Source organism: Microtus oregoni, unplaced genomic scaffold (genome assembly GCF_018167655.1).
Source record: "Microtus oregoni isolate MIOR12 unplaced genomic scaffold, Mior012 000048F_ref0000485, whole genome shotgun sequence".
NCBI classification, from domain to species: Eukaryota; Metazoa; Chordata; class Mammalia; order Rodentia; family Cricetidae; genus Microtus; species Microtus oregoni.
The window spans coordinates 3,213,540-3,240,448 of NW_024543222.1; the positions used below are offsets into that span (position 1 = coordinate 3,213,540).

General features: G+C 52.3%; 1 protein-coding gene across 4 annotated transcripts; it reads left to right on the forward strand.

Moving 5' to 3' along the window:
- Nucleotides 1-545: 545 nt before the first annotated feature.
- Nucleotides 546-26,658, forward strand: Mxra7 (matrix remodeling associated 7). 4 transcript variants are annotated; one of them, XM_041636151.1, is made up of 5 exons: nucleotides 546-906; nucleotides 11,352-11,415; nucleotides 15,690-15,783; nucleotides 16,738-16,817; nucleotides 25,441-25,568. In XM_041636151.1, exons 1-4 carry the CDS (start codon nucleotides 631-633, stop codon nucleotides 16,769-16,771), a joined length of 468 nt encoding a protein of 155 aa, XP_041492085.1. In that variant the 5' UTR covers nucleotides 546-630; the 3' UTR covers nucleotides 16,772-16,817; nucleotides 25,441-25,568. The 4 variants fall into 4 exon arrangements, with proteins under 4 accessions (XP_041492085.1, XP_041492086.1, XP_041492084.1 ...); XM_041636150.1 differs by lacking the exon at nucleotides 25,441-25,568 and adding an exon at nucleotides 19,880-21,432 and having other exon boundaries at nucleotides 547-906; XM_041636152.1 differs by lacking the exons at nucleotides 16,738-16,817; nucleotides 25,441-25,568 and adding an exon at nucleotides 19,880-21,432.
- Nucleotides 26,659-26,909: the final 251 nt, after the last annotated feature.

The window sequence follows — 26,909 nt, forward strand, 5'->3', positions numbered from 1 at the left end:
GCAGAGAACCGTCTGCCTCTGCCTCTGGAGTACTGGGCTGTGGGATCAAGGGCGAGAGTCACCACGTCCCGCTTTGATTTGTTTTCCTTTTGAGGGAATTAGTGTTCAATTTTCATGAGCCTTGTTGGATTTGCCCCCACAAGTTCCCCCGTAGGGCCCAGATCACCAGTACCCCAAGATGAGTATTTTTGTGTGTAGTGGGTATTGTTGAGATGAGATCTTGTATGGCCCAGAACTCTGTACCTGAGGAAGACCTTGAACTCCGGCACCCAACCCACTTCGAGTGCCGCGGATCACTTGGATCACTTGTCTGCACCACCACCTCTAAGATGTACTTCTTTTTTTTTTTTTAAGATGTACTTCTTGCACACGGCTGAAAAGAAGCCAAATCTAAAGACGATGAACAATGAGCCTTTCACCGCATTCAGCAAGCATGAGCAGAGCCGGTGCCCCAGAGCATCAACCAGCGAGAGGTGGACTGGAGCCTCCCAAGGTCCGGACTCCAAGGCACCCGGAGAGCGCGAGGGGGCGTGGTTTGGGGGGGACTCCGCCTCGGGGCGTGGCCTTGTGGCGGGGCGCCGCGGGCTCCCTCGGGGTCCCGGCGGGCGGGCACTCGGCGGCCGCGGCGCGATGGAGGCGCCGGCCGAATTGCTGGCCGCGCTGCCCGCGCTGGCCACAGCGTTGGCACTGCTGCTCGCTTGGCTGCTGCTGCGGCGTGGGGCGGCCCCGGCCTCGGCCCCGGCCCCGGAACGCGCGTCCCCGACCGAGGCCCCCGGGGCTCCGGCATCGCCTGAGCCTCCCGAGCCCAGCGCCTCGGAGCCCGCACCCGCGGGGCCGCGCCAGCCCGAGCGCATAGCGGAGCCGAGAGAGCCCGTGGCGGAGGAGCCGGCGGACGAGGGGAGGCAGGTACGCACCGGGTTCGCCGTGGGGTCCCGGTAGGACACCCACGAGCCTGCCGGCTGAACCTCCGCAGGAAGGGCCGAGCCAGCGGCTGGCAGGAAAGGAGGGTTCCTGCGGCCGGTACGCTTCATCCTCCCCCAAAGTGGAGCTGGCCTCTCTCCCTCCCTTCCTCCCCGCTCTGGCGTTCCCGGGCCTCCCACGGACGTTGACACTCTGCTCTGCACCCTCCTCTCTCCTCGCCTTTGCCCACGCGTGCCCAAACCTACTGACACGTGCCCTTCTTCAAGATCTGCACTGGAGTTGGCTTACTCTGACAACTCACTACTTTGGGATGGGGTGTGCGAGAAGGGAAGTTGCCTGTGTCAACTTGAAATCCTGATTCCAGAGGCAATGTGGGCGTTGTGTGAGGCCAGGCGGACTGGACTGAAAGAAGAGCACTTACTGAGACCATATTATTGTCGTTTTCAACTACTTGTAGGCTTTGACACCCTCAATCCCCACCCCCTGGTTGCAGATGAGTCCACCTGGTGTGGAACAAAAGGTAAGAGTAGAAGCCCTAGCCCCCCTTCTCCACTCCCACCCCCAGCCCCACCCCAGTCCCCATCTCCCAGGAGCCGGCCCTCAGCAGACTAGGCCTTCTTCAGGGCACCCATCGCACGCCCCTTGCCCATTCTCTGATGTGCTGTAGATTGGATCCTGGCTTGCCCGAGGTTACTGGAATTTCACAGCTCCAGGCCTGGCCACCCACTCTGGTCTCCGGTCAGATTTTAACACTTTGTTCTTCATCCTGAAGGCAGGATGGCTCGTGGAAGCCGTGGGCTTGCTGCGCTGGCGTGGGTATGGTCAGCACATCTGCCGGTGCTTCCTCTGTCCCTCTCTGGATACAACGGTTTACACGGGAGTGAAGCCCTTGGGACAGAGGAGGCGGCAGTGAGACTGGGCCCAGGCCTTTCTCTTTGCTGAGTCTGCCAGACCCCCTACTCTCAGGCTCTTTGCTTGACAAGTGGATGACTAATTGTGTCATTAGTGTGGCTTCTAACTTGCCCAGAGCCGGCTGTGAGGAGACGCTATTGTGTTCAACCCAGGGAGAACAGGATGCTGCTGGAGGCTCGCAGACCCGGGGTGACTGGCAGGTGGGGTTTGGGGTTCCTCTCAGGACATTATGGGCTCCCTCCACCAGCTCTGTTTTAAACTGTTCCTCTAGATTCCAGCTAGACCAAGGTGTCTGTTGGGGTGCAGTCCTGTCTTGGTCCTGTGGAGTAGAGCAGTTTCTTAAGAAACTTTCTACAAGGTTTTTCGAGACGCTCACCCTGTAACAGGGTCAGTCACAGTATGGAAACAGGGGCCTTCGTATAATTAACGCAAGTGGGCATTTTGGATTATTTTCTGGTGTTGGTTGGTTGGTGAGGCAGATTCTTGACATGTATCCTGGGCTGGCCCGGAGCCCACTGTGTACTCAAGGCTGACCTCAAACTCAAAATCCTCCTGCCTCGGCTTCCCGAAGCCTGCTGACTCACACCTTTATTCTAACTAAGCACTCAGGAGTTGGAGGAGGACAGATCTCTGTGAGTTCAAATCAAGCCTGGTCTGCATAATGAGCCTCCCCCATTCTAAAAGAAAAACAAAACAAACCCTAGGATTACAGGCACGCACGGCCACCACACCCAGGTTCGTGGATACTTTGGAGGACGAGGTACCGGTCAGGGAGTTCAAGGTGGCAGCCGAGTTGTCCTGAGGGAGTCCACCCAACAGTAAGGTAGTTTTCTCGTCTGGAGGTCAGGCCCATCACCTGTGAGCCTGGTCTCTGACTCCTGCCAGCAGTGTCAAGTGGGCAGAGTCCCAGGTGAGGACCTGGGAGACAGAGGCTCCTTTGTGTGTCCCTTCCACGCCTTCCAATCGTGGGCGTCTGTGTTAGAAGTTGTCTTAAAATGGACTCAGGCATTTCCAGCTCTTTCTTCTGATGCTCACATTGTGTGTGTGTGGGGGGGGGGGGGGACAGGGATAGCCCTAAGGAAGAAAATCCTGGGTTGGGATGAGAGGCTGTGGCTGGATGATGCCCTACATGGAGGCTCCCTTCATGGTCCCTAGGTGGATCAGGGCCCACCCCACTTCTGTTGGGCGGGAGCCACTGCCCCCCCTCGAGAGGCTTAACGTGCCTCTCCCCCACCTCATTCTCTTCATTCTCTGTTAACTACTTCCCCCTAATCCAGTCTGCTCCTTTCCCAGCGAGGCCTGGCTGTCTGTGGCAGCTGCAGGCTCTGCCCCGCAAAGCTGATTACTGAGAAGGATCTGGAGTCCGGGAGGCAGCCTTCAGCTGCTGCATAGATGACTTGGGTAGTGGCCCCCTTGCAGGCTGGGTGCCCTCTAGGCCAGGGACCAGGTGGTGGGAGGGGACAGTTATAGACTGAGGCCCAAGTGGGGACTCAGGGAGCAGGGTTGGGGGTGGGTGGGCGTGAGGCCAGCCAAGCTGAGGTCCCGTCCTGTTAGCCGGCCTGCCTCCCCACCCCCCAGCAGTTTACAGTCCTGGGCAGGGACTTGGAGAGGTAGGATCATATTATTAGAATGTGTTTCATCTCTCTCGTTGGCATTACTTGGGGCGGGCAGTGCAGGAAGCATGGTGGGTGGGCACACCTAGTTCCCGCCGAGAACTATGAAGCAGCTGTGTCCGGACAGAAGCTGGTCCTGCTTAGAGCTGGAGAGCAGAGCTTTCTTGACGCTGGTGTGTATGCTGGGGTTTTAGGATGGCCAGGTCTCCTGCGTGAAGTCAGCATCCTGGCAAGGTCATGTTCGTATGGGAGGACTCCCCGAGAAGCCATGGCACAAGGGTCGGTCCAATGACTCTGAGGTTAGACATTTAGTCTGTGCCCCAGTCAGGCCTCCTGGCATGTGGGTTCTGGTTTACTTAGGAGTCCGAGATGGGAGTCTCACTTTAGTCCAGGGGTCAGAGACCAGCTGAGGCAGCGTGGCAAGACACTCTCAAAACAAACAAAAAATAAACACACAGTAGGGGCTTATTAAAAAAGATCCATTTATTTTTATTTTATATGTATGACTTATTTGCCTGCATGTATGTGTATGCACTACATGCGAAGACCAGAAGAGGGCGTCTGGTCCCCTGGAACAGGAGTTAGGGATGGTTGTGAGCCACCACGTGGGCTCTAAGAACACAGCCCAGGTCCTCTGCCAGAGCATCAAGTGCTCTTAACTGCTGAGCCATCTCTCCAGTCCAGAGTAGGGACTTTTGTGTATATGGCGTTTGGAGTGGAACCCAAGGCTTGGGTGATTTCAGTGCTGGATTTTTTTGCGTGCAGTACTGACATTAGGTTTATATGGAAAAGGTCCTAGAAGGCTAGGGATGTTGTCCAGTGGTAAAGCCCTTGTCTAGTTTAAATGAGGTTGTGGGTTAGATTCCTAGCACTTAAAAAGGAGAGACCTATTGTTAGCAAGATACACGCTAAAGTTCTTTATATTATTAATACTCTTATTTATTTCACGTGTGTGCTCATTCCAGGGCCACGGTGCACATATGGAGGTCAGAGGACGACCTGTGAGGATCAAACTCAGGTCGTCAGGCTTGGCGGCAAATGCTTTAATGACGGAGCCGTCCAGCAGCCTGCAGGCCGAAATTCTCTGTCTGGATTTAATTAGTTACACAGTGTGACACAGAGAAAATATAAAGATGGCAGAAGGGTGGGTCTAGGTGAGAAGCATGCGGGTTTCACTGTATTGCTCCTTCAGCTTTTAACTCGAGCTCCACCTTGTGACCCTGCTGTCCCCAACCCTGTTGACATTGGAAGCTCACAGACCCAGCCCTCCCACAGTGATCGAGGGACAGTTGAGCCCTTCACTGTCAACTCATCTGACTTAGCAGTCCCAAGTTGGTCCCATTTTGTCCTCTTACCAAAACAGGTAGGAGAGGGCCAGATAGATGCGTAATAGTTCCCGCCTGTGGGGCCAGTCCTGTCTTCATCACCTTAGCTGATGTGATAAGACACTGTTGACAGGTGGCTCTCCTTGCACCTTTGACTCCTGGACATGCTCAGGTCTTGGAGCAGCAGGCTGGACTCTGGGGAGACCTCCTGCCCGTGTGACTTATCTCCAGCTGTGTCCTTACATGGCAGAGAAGGGGACTGCCGTGGTGTCTTGTAGTATTTTTATGAGGGCTCTAATCTCATCTCACCCAGTTACATGCCAGGTCTGTTGTACTGAGACAGGATTTTATATAGCTTCAGGGTGTCTTGAACCCACTGAGAAGACAAAGGTGGCCTTGCCTGTAGAGCAGGCTGGCCTTGAACTCACAGAGATCCACCAGCCTCTGACTCCCAAGGGCTGGGGTTAAATGCATGTGCCACCACTACCCAGAGACCTTGAATTCTTGGTTCCCCCCAATAATAATAATTAATTTTTTTTACATTTAAAATTTTTTATTTTGGATGCATGAGTGTTTTGCCTGAATGTATGCTTGTGCTCCATGTGTGTACCTAGTGTCCTCAGAGGTCACAGGAGGACACTGGATCCCTGGAATTGGAGTTAAGGATAGTCTATGAGCCACAGTGTAGATGCAGAAAACTGAACCGTGGTTCTCTGAAAAAGCAGCCAGTGCTCTTAACTTCTGAGCCACCTCTCCAGCCCCTAAAATTTTCTTAATTGCACACACACACACACACACAGAGCAGAGACTGCAGAACCCCAACCTTGGAAAAGGGGAGTTCCTGGACTAGCCTTTCTCTCGGGTAGATTCTTATTTTTTGAGGACTCAGAGGCTGGAGATAAATTTCAAGACCCAAAAGCACCTCCTCCACCGGTAGTAATCTGCTAGTCTGCAAGTCTCTCCGGGCCAAACCACCCACGACTCCCACGCCTAGGGAATCCAAAACTGGCTTCTCCTCTGGCTAAAGCCTTAAAGAGATTTTAAAAGCTGCCTACCTACCCTGTGTGTATCTATGTGTGTGCATGCGTGTGTCTGTGTGTGGGCACGAGCCTGCTGGTGATGGAACCCGGGACATAACCTGCAAGTGCTCGAAGCTACTGAGTGACAGCCCAGCCCGACCTTGCGTTATTTTCCGTTGACCAGTCCTCCTGCCTGGCTTTCCCGAATGAATGACTGCGCTCCCCAGCCCTCTCTGTTCCGACGTCATCAATCCCTTCTTGATTTTCTTCTATTTTGAAGTGTGGGGGAGGGGCTTCAGCCCAACGTTTGCCCTGGGGTTGGGCACAGTGCAGACTGCTGCCCACGGGGCTTTTGTGTGTTTGTCTTGTTCTGGTTTTATGAAGTGCTTGGTGTCCTCTAAACCCGCTCATGGGAGCATTGCCCCAACTGTCAATCTGATGGGACTGAGTCTGCAGCGCCTGCTCATTTGAGTGAGTTTGCTTAAGGCTGGCAAATGTGTGCTTGACTGGGCAGTACTGAGCCCAGGATGGTGTTGTTGGACTGGATGTCTGAACAGGATAAGGTCGGGGTGGGAGTGCTAGCTAAAGGAACAGTGAGTTGGTCCATCTCTATCTCAGTCTGTCCCCCACCCTCCTTTCCCCGACCCCATCCCCCACCTCTCCTGCTCTGTAAGTTAACCCCTTACCCTATGTGTGTAATTGGGTTTTCTCCCTTCCCTCTCACGTTCCCCTCGCCCTATTGGAAAGGTTCTGGTGTATACTATCAACCGAAGGTCTTCTGAACCTGCTCCACCATTGTTGTCCTCTAGAACACCCCAGCCACCATTGCCCTGATGGTAGTGAAGGACGCCCAAACGCACAAAGCCCTCTCCCATCTCCTGCGGACGGACACCCCTTCCCCTCAGGTGTCTGTCACTGTCTGCCCTCTTCCCCAAATCTTTCCTCATGCTGCCCACACTGCCTAGACCCGAAGCCCAGACCTGTCTTGCCCTCCTCTTTTTCTCTGCCCTCTTGCCTGTCTCCCAGAGCCTCCTCCCAAGGGAGCAGCTCCCTGTAGTCTTGCTGGCTGCTATTCCGTGCTGTGTTCTTGCAGGCTGTCTAATAGCCTTTTCCCAGGCTCCTGCTGCCCCTGTGCCCTAGGCTGCCCAGCTCCACCAGCTCCAAGTTGGATTTTCATTAACCCAGAAGCCGCATCCCAGCTTCCTTACTTGAAGCCCTCCGCAGCTTCTGCTGCAGCAGGGTAACTTTAGCCTCTGAGGCTGATAGACCTTGATCACAAGGCTCACTGCCCCACCGAGGCCTCTGGTGTCTTCCTCGTGCTCAGGCCCGTGTCTGGACACTCGTGCTGACTGACTGCCTGGTCCGACCAGCCTGCATCTTTATACAAGCCCTGTGCATATCCTGTCTCCGTGCCCTTGACCACGTTAGCAGATACCAATCACCCTCCTCCCAGCTCTCTCCCGGCTCTCTCTCTCTCCCATGCATCATCCTATTTGGCTCTCCTTGGAGCACTTAACCAGCATGAGGTCATCTTTTATTTTTGAGCACATTGTCTGTGCAGGGGAATGTCTGCACACAAGAACGAGACCAAGCCCCTGCCCACCACATTCCCCACCCCTTCCCCACTCCTACCACAGGTCCACTGGACAGCAGGCACCTGTGATGTCTTTTTCAATAAAGAGCATGCAAACCCCACAAACATCCCACAAGAATGAGACCAAGCCCCTGCCCACCACATTCCCCACCCCTTCCCCACTTCTACCACAGGTCCACTGGACAGCAGGCACCCGTGATGTCTTTTTCAATAAAGAGCATGCAAACCCCACAAACATCCAACAAAAACCTGCTGCTGGCTCTTTGCCAAAGGCAGGTTCAGTTTCCTTGTCTCTCCCCTCCCTACTTACAGCCTACCTAGCATCCCCTGCTGCAGAACTTACTCCCAAGCCCTGTCTGATGCTCCCCAGAGGTAGACTGCTCCGTAAGGGAGTGAGCTCCCCAGTGCAAGAACCATTCAAGGGGAAACTGACGTTCTGGTGTTGGCCGAAGTGCTAAGAACTTTCCTCCCTTTTGTGCCTGACATGGGTCCCAGAACACAGGGACAAAGAGAGCTTTCCCACATAGGGAAACCTCAGCCCCTCTTACCCTTCTGCAGATCCAGGCAGCCAAACAGCTCTGAGCTGTCCAGGCCCTGTAATCTGCGAGACCTCTGGCCAGGCAGAGGGAGTCAAGGAACCCATGAGTGAATGACAGAGGGCAGATCGCAGGCCCTGAAGACTGGTGCACTTAGCCGGTGCCACGTGGGAGGTAGAGGTGGAAGCATTGGAAGTTTACTGTCATTCTCAGCTACAAAGCAAGTTCGAGGCCTGCCTGGGCTACATGAGACTCTGTCTCAAAAACAAACAAACAAACAAACAAACAAACAAAGGAGATTGGGGGGGGGGCTGGAGAGATGGTTAAGAGCACTGACTGCTCTTCCAGAGGACCTGGGTTCGATTCCCAGCATCTTTCTGGCAGCTCACAACTGTTTATAACGCCAGTCCTCTGGAGAGAAGGGCTCTGGGTTTGAACTGGCAGGCACTAGCCAGCCCTGCTTTCCAGCCATACTGCCAACCTCCCACCCGCCCTGCCTTCCGCAAGGGGGAGACACCCGCAGGCAGTCTCCTCCACCCCAACTGCTTACCTTTTCTTCAGGAGATCCCCCTAAAGAGCTGGAACTGACTGAGCTCCACCTGCCTAGCCGAGCTGCTGCGGTCTAAAGTCAATCAATCCAGATGAGCGTCAGGTTTAGACAGGCCATCACACCCTGGATTAGCTTTGGTGGCTAGCCACGGGGTTCCTGCTGATCCTGTCGGTAGGATGCAGGGCAAAGGCAACTCCTGGGACAGTAGATGGGCGCGCATGCAGATGTGCACACACACATACACACACACATTGGCCTTGCCTCTAATCATTCAGAAGCCTGCCTGGCCCTCCTCTGCAGTGGCTTCTTGGGCATGCTAGCTGGAGACTTTCCGTCTCTTGCCACCTCTGGACGAAGCTGAAGGGGAAAATTAACTCATAACAGTTGAAATAGAATTATCCACACAGTTATACTGGGCCCACAATCAGTGGGGTGATTGGCTTCTGCTTTGTTTTGTTTCAAAAGAAGGCAGGTGTATTCAGGACTCTGCAGAGAGCAGCAGGCAGGGCAGCGACCGAAGAGCAGCTACCTGTGAGGCGATTGGCTTGGAGCCTCAGCCAGGCCTGTTGGGGCATGACATCAGGCATGTCACAGCCTCCAGTTTTCATGAGGTTGGCTTACTGTCCCTGGAAGCCTGCTCTGTGGGCTTGCCAGGGCCGCCGCAGTGAAATGCCATGGGCTGGGGGCTTACACAACAGCAGTTTACTTTTTCTCTGAGCTCAGAAGCCCAAATCCAGGGGGTTGGCAGGTGCATTTCTTCTGGAGCGTTCCTCCTTGGCATGCACGTGATCTTCTGTGTGTGCGGGTGTCTCTGCTTATGTCTGGATTCTCTCTGATAAGGATAGAGGAGGACCTTGGATGAAGACCCATCCTAGGGACTGGGGAGGTGGCACTTGCTGCACATATATGAGGACCTGCATCCCGAGCATCCATGTAAAAACAACATGTGTTTATACACCTATAACTCCAGCACTGAGGGGTCAGAGACAGGAGGATCATTGGGGTATCATGGCTGCCAGCCTAGCTGCAGGTTCAGTGAGAGATCCTGTCTGAAGGGAACGGACAGAATGTTAGAGCAGGCCACCTGGCATCCTTCTCTGAAGCACACACACGCACACAAACACGCACACACACAAATGTGTATGCGTGTGCGTGACCCTATTCCAAAGGCCTTATTTATTCTTTGAGACAGAGTCTTGCTATGTAGCTTTGGCTGGCCTGGAACTCACCATGTAAATCAGGCTGGCCAAGAACTCACAGAGGCCTCCCGAGTGCTGGGGATTAAAAGTGTGTGACACCAGCTCCACTTTATCTTTTGAGACAGGGTCTCCCGTTGGCTCCAGAGTTCACCAGTTGCACAGGCTGTCTCCCTGGTAAGCGCTGAAGATCTGCCCTTCTCCCCCACACATCCCGGCGCTAGAGTTACGTCCGGACACGCACAACCCTGTGCTCCTTTTCCATGGTTTCTGGGGATCCAAACTCAGTTCCTCAGACGTGTGCACTCTGCCTGCCTCCCCACGTCCCCTCATAAATTCTTTTGATCCTTCCTCATAGCCAGGCATAAATTCTTTTGACCCTTCCTCATAGCCAGGGTGTGCAGACACCTCCTCTTGTGCGCCCTGTGTGGTATACATGCCTGGTGACTTTGGACTGGTTGACATTTTGGAGATCGTGTTATCCAAGTGTGTTTAGCTAAGCACTGCTATAGAAAAGTCCTAGATAAAGATTTCTAGTCTAGACAACAGATCCTTCGCAGTGATCCCTGCATCAAAAGGGGTGTTTCCTTTCCCGACCTGCTTACCTCCCTTAGCTACAAAGATACTTTGCTTTGCAAAACTGAGATGTCTGATCCACCAGCACACAACCTTGCCTGTGCCAGGGCAGAATGGCTTCCACATAACCAGCACCGAGTCTACGAGCTCTGTTCAGTGGTAGACACTGGCCCTAGATCCTGAGGAACTCAAGGCCCAAGAGTTTGCCTCTTGTGACCTCTCGCCATGGGGCTTGTGAAAGCTTTGTTTCCATGCTCAACTTGCTGTTCTGTTGGGGGGCCTCTTCCTATGGAGGCTGACTGCTTCTTGGGGTATCTGGGGCACCCCAGACCTACATCAGTGTTTGTCTTCACTGCAAGCAGCTCACTTCTACCCGCGCCCTCCCCCTCGAACCTGAAGTTTCCACCCTGGCCTGCCAGGCTTCCAAGCCACAGTTCCTCGGGCCTCTGATGCCCTCCCCACACCCTCCAGCTCCACATAGTTCGCCGGTCACATGGCTCTCTCATCCTCAAACATTCCTGAAGTTGAAGTCACTCCTGCCTTCCACCAAGGCCATCCCAGGACGGGATGGGATGCCTCTCTCCGGCCATCTGTTTATTGAATCCATGTGTGGGAGAGACCAGGCTAAGGGGGTGGAGTTCCAGTTTGGGGTAAATGGTCACTGCACTGAGTAGAGACAGAAAATGACACTGGAAGGAGCCAGAGGCCTCTCTCTTGGAATAGCTGTGCTCTTGAGCTGGCTTTGGCCCTAGGTAGTACAGCCAGATTTTTTGGCGTCTCTCTTTACTTACTAAGGTGAGGGTGGGATTTCCAGGCCACTTACCAAAATGCCCGGACAAGCACTACCTGGGAATGGCCTAAGTTGAGGGATTGTGATCCCCAGGGTCCTCTATCTCCTCCTCCTGTCCTTGACTCTGCCCTGACACCACAGGTTCCACCACAGCCGCTGGACACGCTCACACAGACCTTGGAGATGCCTTCCCCACTCCCTCCCCACTCATCTTCCCCAATTTAGGGAGCCGCCTCTCCCAGCCCACATCTCACCCTCTCCTGAGAGAGAACAGGGTTCAGCTAGGTAAGCAGCACTGACCCCTGCCATTGTCTTGCAGGATGAAGAGCAGGACTCAGACAGTGAGACGGGGCCGCCCACTGAAGAACCTGAGGAAGAGGATGGTGAGCGAGTGGCACCTACTCCCATGAGGCTGCAGTCTTTGGCTCTCCCTGGACCACTCTGGGGGCAGTGGGATGGGAGAACTGGGGACCACAGGGACTTGAGGGTGGATGGAGGGAGAGGGGCTACGGGATGATCCGATCAAGGCCCCCACTCATCCCTCGCCTCCCTGCCTATACCTCCTTTGCACTTTTGGTCCAGGCTTTTCTGTCTGTAAATAAGTCATTTAGTGCAGGAGGCCTTCCCTTAGAGGCAGGAGCTCTCTGGCTTTCCCTTGCTGCCAGGTCTCTTCTCCTGTCTTTCTGTTGGTTCTCTCTGGTGTATTTTGTTGGGAGGTCTCCCAGGGGCTGTTTCTCCTGAGCTCTGGGTGGCTCAGATGGGAGAGAGAGCCACAGGAATATATGAAACCCAGAGGCCCCCGTGTGTCCTAGACAGACAGACAGACAGACAGACAGACAGACTGGCTGATCTGTCACATTTTATTTCCTTCACAAAGAAGCTGGAGAAAAACAAAGCAAAACAGTTAATTTTATCAGACCAGTACAGTGAGAGCACAGAGATATTGCATTTTTTTATTAAAAGCAGCTTTAACGGGAACGGTGGGGAGCAGGGGTTGTAACTGAGGCTCCTGTGGGTGTCAGTGGCAATGAGGCTCAGAGAGTAAGCAGAGCTGTGTGTTTCTGTTGGCACAGCCTCCGAGGGTGCCCAGGCACAGGCCGTGGTAGGTGAGGATTCCAACTTCTGGCCAGCCAGGCCTATGCTCTGCCCTCCTAGGTCATCGAGCTAACAGTAACTATAGCCCAAGAGTCTGTCCCTGCTGGCACAGGTTCTAAGGTCCTGTTAGTGACTTGAGCATGCGAAAGGGAGGTTGAAACGAGTCTGGAGGCCCCTGGGTGCAAACAGAGAGACCCCACTGGCTGCCATTCCTAACTCCGCTGACGTCCACCATCCACAAGCCCTGTACCCAGCCCCCTGCCTGCTGCTGAGTTCTTCGCTTTTCATCTGAGCTGCTGTCCTGGACAGCCCCCATCCTAATGGCCTGCTGCTATAACCAGGCAGAGGGAGAAAGGCCAGTGGGCTCAGCTGTCAGAGGAAGCAAGGCTGCCCCCCCTCTGACCCCCCCAGCACACCGTCCCCCACGCGCCCCTCTGCAGTAAGCAGCTCAGCCTCCCAGGCTAATTGATTAGTGTCGCTAAAATGACTTCCCCAAGTGACTCATAGATTGACGAGGCCTGGAAGAGGAAGCCCCCACTCATACGCGCTCCCTGGGGGCTCTCACACCCAGCCCGCCTGCTCTAATGAAATTGGATTCGGCCTACCGCGTATGATTAAGTTAAAGCCTGCGTCAGTGGGCCATCCTGGTGGGCTGGAAGAGCATCAAGCTAATAAGACTTGCCCCATAAACCAGAGCCCAGCCGTACACCCAGCTGGCAGAACTTTTGATGTTTATTTTTCTAAAGCGGCACCGCGGCACCCGAAAGCCAGGGTTCTCCTTGGTTTTGTCACTTCTTTGGTTCCATCCTGGGGGTTGTCTGCACACTCCAGCTACAGCTGCCTCTTTGGCATGCAGGATATTCAGGGCTTTGGGATAGACGAAGACACCGCCCCTTCGCTCCTGGGTCTGAATGCTGCAGCTCTCGGCTGCAGATTGGAGTTGCTCAGGGAAGCTTCCTGATCTCCGGCCTCATCTGTCCACATCCTGGACTGGCTTGAAAAGCTCTTGGTTCTGATGACCCAGATGGAGTGGAGTTTCCTTATTAACCTAGCTAGGGAGAGCTTATAGCATGCCTGAGCGGTGAGCGGGAGGGGGGCGGTGAGGTGGTGGGAGATGGAGGGGGAGGTTGCAGAGGAGAGGGAGGCTTTCTGAGAAGGATGGTTCAGCTCTGCCTCAGACCCCCAGAGCCACCACCTCACCCAGCAAGAGCCCTGGCAACCCCACCAACCCCCGTTGACTCACCCACAGTCACCTTGCTGTCTGTCCTGTACCCTCTGTAGAGTTGGCCCAAAGCTTAATGTGGACCAGGCTGGCCTAGAACTCACAGCGTTCTGCCTCCAAGTGCTGGGAGTAAAAATGTATGCCACCACACCCACCCCTCCCACCTCAGCCACGCTTGCCTAGGGCCAGCTGTTGTTGATTTGAGGCTTCTTTGTGTGCGTTTGTCTCCTGTTTCTGCGGGATCACCAGAACCTGGAATTGCACTCTCTAAATGCTTGTGGAATGATTTGAGGAGCAAATCAGGCCTTGTGAAAGGTAGAGATTGCTTCCTGAGGAAGGACTCCGGCCCTGGGCAGCTAGATAGTGAGTATCCCAATCCTCCTGAGTGAGGATTGATGTGGGGGACAACATGGCCCCTGCAGGATGTTTGGGCTCTGAGATCATTTCCAGACCCTTCTTCCTCAGGAGAGGATGCTAATCCCAGAGGCCTTTTCTTCCAGGTAGCATCCGTGTGTCTCATGACGTGAGTGGGGAGCCTGACCTGCTCTGAGAGGATGTGGAGGTGTCTCAGAGACACTAGGAAGTTCTAGAATAGCAGCTGGAAGAGGAGCTAGCATTGTCACGGGCTGTCGCCATCCCCGACCTTTTCTACCCTCCTAGGCATCAGGTAGAGGCCAGCCAGCCCGCTATTCCTGCCCCTGCCTTCCTACCTCCCTACACATTAGATAGAAATGAGCCAGCCAGCCTGCTGTTCCTACCCCAGCCTTTCTACCTTCCTAGACATTAGGTAGAAACGAGCCAGCCCGTCAGTCTCAGTCTCCCAGACACTGGCTGGATTACGAGATGCTGAGGGCATTGCTTCCAAGCAGACTTTCTCATCAGGACACTCCACTTTCCCATGCTAACCTGCAGTCCTTGCCTTCCTCTGCTGGGGTACCCCAGCATCTGTGCTGGCGCTGTGTCACATGCCCTGCCCCCCCCCCCCCACTTCAAACCTACAGATCTGCCCTTTCTAACAGTCTGCAGGCACTGGAGGCTGCTGTCAGACGCTGGCAGTCCGCCAAGCCTGTTCATTTCTGCATCCCATCTCGGGCCTGATGTATGCCTTCAATTGCTGATAACCCGGGGGGGGGGGGCAGGGAGACTGGGCCTGGCTGTCCCAAGCTTAGGGGAAGAAAAGGAAGGTCTGAGTCCCTGGGGCCCAGTGTGGGGACCCATGTGTTCCCTGGGAAGTGAACAGCATTTGCTATAGGTACAATCAACATAAACTGGGGTTGAGAGAGGCCAGTGTGGCGCGAGTTGGGGTGGGGGTGGGGGAGCCTTGCAGGCAAACAGCTGAAGTGTAGGCTCAGAGGCAGGCAGATAGCTCTGGGCTGGCTTAAACCGGACTGGGGAGGGAATGACGTTTGGAGGATGGAGCAGCACAGGGGATGGTTTCTGTTTGCGCCTTTCAGTTCCCTCTGACCCCATTAAAGACCAAGGCGGCGGGGGGGGGGGGGGGGGGGGGGGCTGGAGAGATGGCTCAGAGGTTAAGAGCTCTCTGGTTGATCTTCTAAAAGACCTGAGTTCAATTCCCAGCAACCACATAGTGGCTCACAACCATCTGTAATGAGATCTGGTACCCTCTTCCGTCACGCAGAGGACTGTTACACAGAGAAACCCTGTCTGGAAAAAACCAAAAACAAACAAACAAACAAACAAAAGAGCAAAGTGTAGGAAGCTATAGGAATTCATAAAAAGTATAGGATGAGCCTGGGGTCAGGTGCTGGGGTGAAGATGGTGTCACTGAGTGTGTGGTCCCTCTGAAGCTGCTACAAGGACTGCGTGTGTTGGCCTCTCTGACTGTAGGTTTCTCTGTGTAGTTCTGACTGTCCTGGAACTTGCCCTGGAGAACAGGCTGGCCTTGAACTCAGAGATCCACCAGCCTCTGGCTCTTGATTGCTGGGATTAAGAGGCCTGAGCGGCCACCACCTAGTTTTTTGTTTGGTTTTCACCCACCCACTGAGCTGTGTTGCTGGGCTGTTTCTTTGAAAAGGAACAAAGGGAGAGCCGGGGATATAGTTCAGGGAAGAATGCTTGCCTGGTCTAGCACGTGCAAGGCCCCGAGTTTAATCCCCAGCTACACACACATGCACATGCGTGTGCGCACACATGCATGCACACACACACACACACACGCGCACGCGCGCGCGCACACACACACACACACACACACACACAGGGAGAGGGAGAGGGAGGGAGAATCAGCTAAAACTAACCGTGCAAGGGGATGCTACTGAATACCCATCGGGACAGCCTAGCTCCCAGAGTTGGCACTAAACTTGCCCGCTGTCCCCACAGGAGCGGCCTTCTCCTTTAAGTACAGCCCTGGGCAGCTGAGGGGAAGCCAGTACAAGAGGATGATGACCAAAGAAGAGCTGGAGGAGGAGCAGAGGTAGGCGGCTTCTGGAACACGGGTGGAGGGGCCGAGCAGGGTGAGCCAGCCCACCATGCCCTCTTGCATCCTTTCTTGTCCTGGTAATCTTCAGTCAGCCTCAGTCAAGGGACGATGTTCCCCTGGAGCAGGCAGCTCAGAGGGGCGGGCATGAGATGCCAGGGGAGGGCCTGGAGCAGCCTCACTGGTCACTTGTGCGTGGAGCCCCTGACAAATCCAATTTGTCACTTGAGGACAGAGCGGGATTCTTGGTGCTCATCCATCTGGCATCCTCCCTCCTCCCGGCCCCCACCCGCGGTGTCGTTCTCTATCTGTTCCGCTTCACACAGCTCCGCTCTGCACAGCTCAAGGCAGCTGTGTGACTTCTGGGTTCTGGAATCAGGCCACTCTCCCCTCACCCACCAGAGCCCTCAGTGTGTCCATCAGGCTCCCCACAACGTTTTATCTGGATTGCATGGGTGGCTGAGGGGGGCTGTGAAGCAATAGCGTGGCCAAGGCGGTCATAGGAGAAACAGGGTCTGCACTAGCCCAGCTGCCCCCCCCCCCCGCCATGTGCACCTGCTGTCCCGCCCCCAGCGGTGTGAGCACTATAGTCAAGTCTCACTGAGAGCAGCACCATTTCCCAGTCCGGGCACCCAGAGGCGCTGGTGGGGGACTAGCCCTGACTCATGAGCGCAAGCAAGGAGTAGAAGGCCCAAGTGAGATGCACGGCTTACCCACCCTCTCTGGGCTGCTCCTGGGCTCCCAGCTTCCCTCCGGTGTCAGAACCACACTGCTTGCAAGATCCTGTCTCTCTGCCAAGTTGCTGACTTCACAGGAGCCTCCTCACCCCGGGTGCAGAGGGATGTCAGGGTAGGCACAGGCAGGAAGACGCCCTTACCATGCAAGTCCCTAACTCCTTGGATGAGGACGCTGCCTCTTGTTGTGACCCAGTTTGCTACCTTTGTATTTCAGGATTGAGCTGACCTCTGACCTCACCTCCCTGTAGCGGGTCCTTTAGTCCTGGGCCACAAATGTTCTTGCAAACCCTTGTGGTAAGGAGGTTGGTTTTGTAGACTAGCCGTGTTTCCTCTCACGTTGTCTGCTAATGTGTCCCCAACGCCACTGACGTGGTCTAAACCCTCCTCCTCCTCCACCGTCTCCATAACCAGTTAATGCATTTCGTCCCATCTGGACCTGCCTTGTTCTTCCGTGCACGAGGAATCCCAGATACAAAAAGAGCCTTTCCCGGGGACCAGTTCAAGTCCCTGGTAGACCTAAGGGGGTCCAGCTAGTTTGGGTGCTAGTATACTTTTTTAAAAAATATTTATTTATTTGTTATGTATACAATATTCTATCTGTATTTATGCCTACAGGCCAGAAGAGGGCACCAGACCTTATTACAGATGGTTGTGAGCCACCATGTGGTTGCTGGGAATTGAACTCAGGACCTTTGGAAGAGCAGGCAATACTCTTAACCACTGAGCCATCTCTCCAGCCCAGGTTCTAGTATACTTATGGGGGAATGTCATCTCTGAGACCCGAGGTGCTATGGGAATATACATACTTCTTGTGAGGTGACCAGCGTGGCTGCATCTCACCCAGAGGAGAGGTAGCTGATTGTATAGTACACGGTGGAACCCCTGAGAGGGCCTGCAATTCCTCCTGTGTTGCTCTTCTGAGTGGGCCCTGCAGACCAAGGCCTGGGCCACTTGTGGCGCACTCCCTGCAGAGGACAGACATGGTCACGTTTGCTCATTTTTCTGAGGCTGTTTTGAAACTCCAGTGGCAGAGCTGAGATGTTGCCACCAATCTGGAGGGTTCAGCCCTGGCTGGAGAGGCGAGAGAGGGCCTGAACCCCACCCTACCATCCCAGGCGTTTCTGAGGATGGGGCTTTGGCAACACTGTAGCTTCATCCTGTCCTCTCAGGGCGATGCACTGTGGGCCCTGAGGGGCTCTCCTGGTAGCAGAGCAGTTAGGCCTCAAGTTTGAGATCTATCACCATCCCTAGTGTTCACAGTTACTGGGTGGCAGCTAGACCTCAGTTTGGAGTCTGCCACCGCCCCTGTGTTCAGAGCTGAGGCCAGGAAATGAAAAGGCAAAGCCACTCCTGTGTCACTTCAAAGACAGCAGATGCCCCACTGCCTGAGGGCCTTTGCCTCCAAGTCTCCAGGGGACTCCAGACCACCCACTGATGTTTGGCTCGTCTGTGGGCTATAGACCGAGGAACTGCTCTTGGGGTGAGGAAGGAGTCCCCAACTCCTCCTCCTCTGCACAGGGAAGCCCTCACTGTGTGCAGGAGGGGCTGGTGGAGGTCCCGGCAGGGCCCGAGTTCACGTTCATTCCACTCCCTACCCAGCATGTTTCGCTTCCTGTGGCTCTCACACGCCTGCCCCATCTGACATTTGCTTGCTTCCCGCTGACCCCTGCATGTGGCCCCAGCTGAAGCTGCCCAGGGTCTGGGGTGTTTCCCCCGACCACCCCTCTGCCTCGTGATGCTTGGGGTTGCAGAGGCTGTTTAGTTTGGTTTTGACTTTCTGTCTCTGCATTCTGGAGAGATGGTATTTCCAACACAGACCTGGACCCAGCTGAGTTTGAGGAATGGTCCTAGGAGGGACCCCTGAAATAGCAAAACTGTAGAACTGGTGAGGTGGCTCAGGGAGTAAAGGTGTCTGCTACCAAGCCTGACGTCCTGAGTTCGATCCCTGGGACTAACATGAAGAAAGGAGAGAAGTAACTCCCGTGACTTGTCCCTGGCCTTCACAACATACACACTCACACATCCACGTAAAACAAGTAAAGATGTAATAATAATAATAATAATAATAATAATAATAATAATAATAACCCATTCATATTACCATCAAATGAATGAAGCCATCCTCAAGCTGGCAGGGTGCCCGCCAGCTCCGTCCCTACCAGACAACCGTCTGCTCCTAGGCTGCCGCAGGGAGCACCTGGTTAACAGGTGAACGCTGCACTGCCTCCTCGCCTTGAACGATCAGCTGCATCACCACCCTAGCAGCACCTAGAACCCAGCTCTGCAGCGACTCACGGCTCTGCTCTCCCCAGGCTTGCTCACGGGTCCTTGGGGAGTGGCAGTTAGGAAGCTAGAGGCCCGAGAGGGTTCTCCGATCTCAGCTGAGAATTCCTGCCCTCGGATCTGCTCCAGACAAAACTCCTGTCCAGCGCCCGGAAGTGGCCAGGCAGCAAGTGCTGTATTCCTGGCTGCTGTGCACGCTAACCTTTGTCCAGTTCCCTCGCAACGGACATGCACACCCTTCCCCTGCTCCCCACATTGGCTCTATCCCTGCCTCCCCTCTAAGCTTCTCTTGGGGGCGCCACCTCCCTCTGTGTGACTGGGATCGTTGGCTCTCAGGCTTTAGACAGCTTCTCCTAGGAATGAGGCCTTCTCACTCCACAGCTTGGCAGGATATCCCACCTGGCAGTTCCAGAGGGAAAGTGGAATCCAGCTTGCACGCTAGGCTGTGTTGGCAGGTCAGGCCAGATCGCACACTGCTGAGGCTGGCAGTCTGAAGGACTGTCATGCCGTATTGACAGGACCTCAGAGGGTTTAGAACTTCATATTGGGCTAGTAAAGGAGGTGGGAACTCACTCTGGCTCTTCCTGAATCAAACTAAAGGCTGAAAGTATGCATTGACTTCAGCTTCCAGGAGAGGGCGCCAAAGGCACAAAATTAAGATCACTCGCCTTCAGCAAGGTATCCAGGCTTTTGATCCTCCTGGGCAACCTCACAGGAGACAAAGACCCAGGCAGCAGGAAGCAAAAATTACCCACGGCAGTAGGAATGTCTTTAGTGTATCCAGCCACATAGCGAAGGATCAGCAAGCTCACTGCCCAGCTACTCTATACCCAGAAGCTGAAGTGGCTGGTGGCGCCACCTGGATGGGGGGGTGGGGTGGGTGAGGGGTAGGGAGAGGGACAGATGGAGCCCCTGTCACTGCAAAGTGTGTGGAGCAAACTGCTGGACTGAACATGGCCTCTGCGATTCCAACCATCCCCCTCCAGCCCCTGTGCCCACTCTTCCTGTTTGTGCTCCTTCTGAGGTAAACCAAGCAAGATACATGATCTTTTTCTCCCTGTTTCTCTTTACAGAACTGAAGAATAACGAAGGTGTCCTTAGCCTCCTCCCGAAGGCTTTCTTGCCTTTTTTTTACATCTTAAAAGCTTGATTTAAAAAAAAAGAAAAAAAAAAGAAAAAAAGAAACCCCCAGGGAGGAGTCCTTGCAGGCTTGCTGTGGGGGAGAGTTTGTCTGCAAATCTGCTGACAGGCTGATACCCCCACCCCTCTTGGGCTCCCTTGGGCTAGCAAGATCTTTGGGAGCCCTTGTGTCTCTGCCCTGCTCAGAGGTGTTTATGGGGTGGGGAGACAACTTGCCAAGAATGGGCTCGGGTCTTGGGCTTTTCTTACCAGCCGTGTTTGCTTACCACACCCCATTTCCAAACCTGTGCTTCTGTTCTCACTGAAACCAAACCCCCAGAGTTGAGAAGTGACAGGCAAGCGAGGAGAAGCCCCACCGGTGCTCACTTGCTGTTAGAGATGGTCACACACACCCTAGGGCGGGGTGGGGGGCTTTCCTCTTTCTCTCTGGCAGGAATGATTCATGCCAGGTACTGGCTTTAACGTGGCCTCCCTTTTTGCCCCCACTCTCCTCCCGGGAGTCTTGGGTCTAACCCTCTGGTACTAAGGCCTTTTCACTAGTGTTCCTACCAGCTCAGCTTAGTCTCCACTTGGCTTGCAATAGCCGTCTTAGCTTCGAGTAGACTTCTGGGTTGCGCATTTTCAAGGTTATTCCTGGATGACTTTGAACCTCACCAGATAATCAACCAGCGGTCCCAGATTAGTTTTTCAGAATTTTATATTTGACAGTATTTATACTATATATCAGACGACTCTGAAGTCTTAGACTTGTTGACAAAAACATTTTTTTTTTCTAAAGCACTGAGTTTTTAGAAGACTTTCCATTTATTTAATAGAAAACTGGAAACATATCCAGCATTGACTCCTAAGCCGTGTGTTCCTGGCAGCCTTCTCCCGTGCCTGATAACTTGGGTTCGGAGCTTAGGGTTGAGCAGGTAACAAAGCAGCAGACACAGCTCCATGCCTTTGACACAGAGCCACGTGACCAAAGGTCACACTCTTTCCTAAATAGCAATAGTGAAGTCCCTGTCTAGGCGGGATCTCCTCCATACAGAGGAGTGACCTCTGGATACCGTTAGTTAGGCTTGCGTGGAAACCTGAACACGGCTCATGGGCCACAGGCCCTTCCCCCCACTCCTGGCAGCTGGGCTCGCTGTGTACAGCCCGTGTTCTGGCAATAAAACGTTAAGCAGAGGACCTTGGTTACTGTGTGTTTGCTTTGTTTAAAAAGGAAGAAAGACCTCTTTAGAAACAAACTTTAAACCTTTCCTTTTGATGCCTTTGATGCTCCAGCAGCACACAAGGCTGTACACATGCCTGATTCCACGTACACAGCCCAGGCTGGAGACATGGGTGTTGGGCTCAGAACGATGGCTCTTGCAGAGGGTACAATTCTCTTCCCAGAACCCTGATGATGGTTTACAACCATCCATAACTCTAGTTCCAGGGAATCCAGTTCCCTCTCTGACCTCTGAGGGCATCAGGCAAACATGTGGTACACACACACACATACATACATACATACATGTAGATAAACAAATGAAAACAAAGACAAATAAGTAAATACCACGGCCCTGTGGGTAAGGGGTGGTGGTGGTGTACAACCGTGATCCCAGTACCTAGAGGTGCAGTTTACATAGTGAATTCCAGGCTAGCAAAGATTACACACTGAGACCATCTCAACACCCCTCCCCAGAATCCAAAAAATAATAACAGTATTAATAATTATAATGACAATTATGATAAATACACAATTATCATGACCACCAAAACATTATGGACAGTTCATTAAGAGACAGTACTGCAATAAGGAAGGCCGCTTGTTTGTTCCCAGCTGCTCAGCCCCGAAATAATCACACAGAAACTGTATTATTTAAATCACTGCTTGGCCCATTAGCTCTAGCTTATTTACTAACTCTTACATCTTAACCCATCTCCATTAATCTGTGCATCACCACAAGGTCTGGCAGAATGTTTCATGAAGCAGGAACCCTGAAGGATGGTCTCATCTTTAGGCAAGTTCAGCAGTCATTTCTCTGTGTGTCCTGCATGTCCAGTTCATAAAGCAGTCCAGGCAAGAGCAGTTTCTTGGCCAAATGGCTAATAGACTCCATGAGGAACCTCTTTGATGCCCTTCATCCTCTTGAAGTAGATTGGTGCTGCCAGGAACAGATGTGTCTCACTGTCATGAAAGTCCTAAGTTCTTAAAGCATTTTAAATGTCATATTCTAAAGGTCTTTGAAAGGTTTGAAGAATACCTGTCTAACTGAAATATACTTCTATATATCTAGAAAACCTAACATGACTAGAAGCTTGACTATTAAAGATGACTATTAACTTGTATTTCTTAATTATACATTACATTTCTTTTTTTTTTTTTTTTTTTTTTGGTTTTTCGAGACAGAGTTTCTCTGTGGTTTTAGAGCCTGTCCTGGAACTAGCTCTTGTAGACCAGGCTGGTCTCGAACTCCCAGAGATCCGCCTGCCTCTGCCTCCCGAGTGCTGGGATTAAAGGCGTGCGCCACCACCGCCCGGCTTTACATTACATTTCTTAATGAGCTGGACAAACGCAATACCTTAAGCAAGAGCAGAAATACATATACACAGTGTAACAAAATTGGCCTTAAATTTGTATTAATAAACCAAGATCCATACCATACAAATCTCTATGGCATATCCCCCTTTAAATATAAATATTTATAAACAATATTTGGGAATTTGGGCATAGTTCTCTAGACTACTTCCTGCTGATTGGGGACACTGTTAATCAAGTCTTTCATGGTGTATCCTGTGTGCTAGGTTCATCTCAGTCAGCAGTTGGGCAAAATAATTTTTTGGGGGTGTTCACAGCAACCTTTCAGGGGGTCCTGGTGCGTCAAACCACATTAGCCTGGAATGAATACATAGGTTCTCATTCTCCGTGGAAACACAGGAACGTCTTTTCTAAAGCAACATATCCTTAGATCCATATTTTGAAATCAAGACACCTTTAAAGTATATATGTTGGTTTAGCTTAGCAATCCCCAGAATCAAATGTCTTTCTGCAGTCAAAAATTAAAAAACAGACAATAATATACATAATCCAGACTCTCTGTGAATTTTCTATTTTTATATGGCTTATTTTTCTTTATTCCTTTTAATCTATAACTTTGTACTCTGTCTCTTTAAAGACTTTACCTTTTTTAAAAAAAACATTTACTTCATTTTATAACTGCTTATACTCTTTTCTTCTCTCTTCTAAGCCTATATACATAAATCCAACACTGTGAACCATTTATAGGTTTTTTTCCCACCTGAACTTGTCTTTATTGTGTATCTGTAATTCTTTACTGTTCAGGAGCGCTTCTTAAAAGGCTAAGCCCTTCTTATGAACTTAAGTGATGCCATTGCCTGCTTGCCCACTGCCTGCTTGCCCCGCCCATCCCAGCATGGTGGAGCTGCCTGCTGCCTGGAGAGCCATGCACAATGCCCCTTCTCTAGACACAAAGCCAGTCCATGTTGCTACCAAGCAAGCTATAGCATGTTGCTCACAAACCCCATTCAAATGCTCGATCTCCTGAAAAGATCAGAGGTCATGCTGGCAGGACAGCCCAGAAAGCCTGCATTTCAAAACCGTGGCTTTTTTTTTTCTGCTACAGCTTAAAGGAGCTGTGGCACACCGCCAGCAAACAGAAAGAGGCTGTGTGTTAAACTCGGTAGTTTTGTGACTAGAATTCCCTTTCAAGCCCTCTCAGGTTTTAAGTGGATTTTAGTCAACCACATCTCTGCCAATTTGTTGTGTGAAGGAAGGCCACTTGTTTGTTCCTGACTGCTCAGCCCCGAAATAATCACACAGAAACTATACTATTTAAATCACTGCTTGGCCCATTAGCTCTAGCTTCTTATTTGCTAACTCTTACATCTTAATTTAACCCATCTCCACTAATCTCTGCATAACTACAAGGTTGCAGCCTACCAGCAAAGTTTCAGCACATCTTTCTCCAACGGTGGCTTCTCTCTAACTCTTCCTTCTTCCTTCTTCCTCCCAGCATTCAGTTTAGTTTCTCCCACCTACCTCTATTCCCTGTGCAGGCCTAAGACAGTTTCTTTATTAACCAATGATATTCATAGCATACAGAGGGGAATCCCACATCACAGTACTCTCTGAATCTGACAGTGATTTTATCCATGGTTCTCAGTAACCCCCTCTGCTCACCATACCTTCACACAGTGGGGTACAAAGTCTATCCTACATGTCCCCTCTTCCTCTTACAGCAGAAGTGACTATAGACCTAGCTTGTGCAGACAAGGGAGGGTAGGAATTGGGACATCAGGACTCCAACTTCTAGATGCCGGGGTAAACAGAAAATAGATTGTTGAGTGGAGGATCTTGATAGGGTGGGAGTTAGAATTTACAGTAGAAGGAATTCCATTAAAAGCACAAGGCCTAGTCTGGCAAACTGGCACACATCTTCAATCCCAGTACTCTGGAGGCAGAGGCAGGAGGATCTCTGAGTTCGAGGCCAGCCTGGTCTACAGAGTGAGTTCCAGACCAGCCAGAACTACAAAGTGGGGACTGTATCAAAGACAAAAGAAATGAGGAAAACCCTAAGTCCTAACACATCAGGACTGCCTCTCCGGGCAGTCCAGTGGCTGAGAGCTTTGTTGAAGCCTGCTCAGTTATGATGGATCCACAGCATAGCTACAGCACACATGGCCCTGGGGAAGGCTGAGATCTTAGCTTGCCAGTGTGGCTCAAGTTTTCTTCAGGCCCCAAAGCAATCAAGTGTCCAGGACTCAAGAAATCAGGATAGCAAAATGGAGCCGGGATGCAATGGCCAGTCACACTGATGAGCATAGGGTGGGCCATGCAGTGGAACAAACTGGACCACACACTTCCTGACCTCAGCTGCTCAGCCCATCTTTGATATTTGCCATGGGAGTCATTCTGCGCTCGTCAGATGGGGTGGTGAATGTCATAAACCACAAGGCGGCCACAGAACCACGTGATCAACACTGAGGTCCATCTGCATCCACACCCACTCTGTGTACATAGGAAAAGTGCCTCTTTCTCTAGGCAGCAGAACCCCAGAGGGTTAATTTTAACCTACCCTCTCCATGGCCCAGAACGCTTGCCTACACATCTGTATGCCTACATCTGTATGCCCCCATTTCCCTCGCTTCTCCCTCATCTGTCTAAACTGAGCCTGCTCCTAACCCGTTTTCCTCGGCACCTCAAGCCACTTAATACGACACGGGTCTCTTCGTCCTTGCCTCACCGTGAGATGCAAATCAACTGTAGGCCCCACGAGGAAACTGAGGCACAGTGAACCTGAGACCCAGGATTTCAGGGCTGAATGTTCACACAAACCACTTCCTGCGTTTTAAGCGGGTCTTCCACTGAAAAGCCAAAGTAGTTAGACAAGAGCAGAGTCCCCACCTGGCACAGGCCCCACGTCACCCTCCACCCTCAGTCCCACCCTACCCTCGCCCTCCGTCAGGAGTGCCTTTTCCTCTCATCCTCTCTTCTCAACAGAGTGCAGAAAGAACAGCTGGCTGCCATCTTCAAGCTCATGAAAGACAACAAGGAGACGTTTGGCGAGATGACTGATGGCGACATGCAGGAGCAGCTCCGGCTCTATGACATGTAGGCCTATGGCCCAGCAAGACGTGACCCAGGACATCCTGACAACCCTGAGGGACTTGGTCCAGGCGGTTGTGATCCCCAGACTTTCGAAGGACTGTCTCGTAAACACAGATAGCGTGGTGTGTTGTATAAGGATTCGCCCGGCCCCTGCAATTTTGATGTCCTGTTTGAGGAATCGGCATTGTTTTCTTCAGAGGAGGAAACCCCTGACTCCTCTGGCTTCAGCTCACTGGTGAGGCTCCAGCTATGTCATCTACAGACCTAGGGCAGGTGGGCCCAGGTGCTTGGACCCTGAGCACACTGTGTAGACAGAATATGGGGTGCTATAGGGGTGATGGGTGTTACCTAGTAACCCTATACTCTTCATTCTGCCCTAGGGGTATTTCTGGAGGTATCTGGGGTGGCAGCAGATAGTCTGATTGAAAGGCTCAGCTGTTCCCCTGGGACAGAACAGTGGGGTCAGCAGTAGCTGCCACTGCCGACGCTCACCTCCAGGACAGTCATGCCTTGAGCAAGTTTGGCACAAGCTGGACACTGTAGGCACAAAAAATAAAACACACAACAGGACCTGGGGTAGAACACGTGGTTAGCAAGTTCAAGGCCCCTGAGTTCCACCCCCTCCAACCCCCACCTACCACCCCAGGATGACAGCGTGATCCGTGCCTTTGGTGAGACTACAAGCCCTTTTGAAAATGAGAAAGAACCAGAGAGCTTCCAGGGAAATGCTCCAGGGTCCCCAGAATAATGCCTGCGTTGCAGAGTAGACTGCTCCATGATGATGGGAATGAGTGAGCCACAGTAGCCCCATCATGCCCACCAGTCCCACTTCTTGTCACCCCTCTTAGCCGGAAAGTTCATAGCCTGAGCAAACTGAATCAAGGGTATGCTGAGGACAGGAAGCGGGAAAGCTCTTAAGACCAACTTTTATTTGCTAAAATAAAACTAAATCAATATAAAGGTATAGCTCAAACTATGAGGAGCAGAATTAATATTTTAAAGATTTATTTTATTTTAGCCAGTTATGGTGGCACACACTTTTAATCCCAGTCTCGGGAGGCAGAAGCAGACAAACCTCTAAGAGTTCAAGGCTAGCCTGGTCTACAGAGCAAATTCCAGGACTGCCAGGGCTACACAGAGAAACCCTGTCTCAAAAAAAAACAAAACAATACAGAAAAGATCTTATTTTGTTATTGTTTTTTTGTTTGTTTGTTTTCTTTTTTGAGACAGGGTTTCTCTGTGGCTTTGAAGCCTGTCCTAGAACTAGTACTTGTAGACCAGGCTGGCCTCAAACTCAGAGATCTGCCTGCCTCTCCTTTTTGGGTGCTGGGATTAAAGGCGTGTGCCACCACTGCCTGGCT

Excerpts from the sequence above, each read along its gene's own strand:
- Mxra7 (XM_041636149.1), top strand. The coding sequence starts at position 631 with ATGGAGGCGCCGGCCGAATTGCTGGCCGCGCTGCCCGCGCTGGCCACA. Across the intron at positions 907-11,351 it reads CGGCGGACGAGGGGAGGCAG|GATGAAGAGCAGGACTCAGA; the intron begins GTACGCACCGGG and ends ATTGTCTTGCAG. Across the intron at positions 11,416-15,689 it reads AGAACCTGAGGAAGAGGATG|GAGCGGCCTTCTCCTTTAAG; the intron begins GTGAGCGAGTGG and ends CTGTCCCCACAG.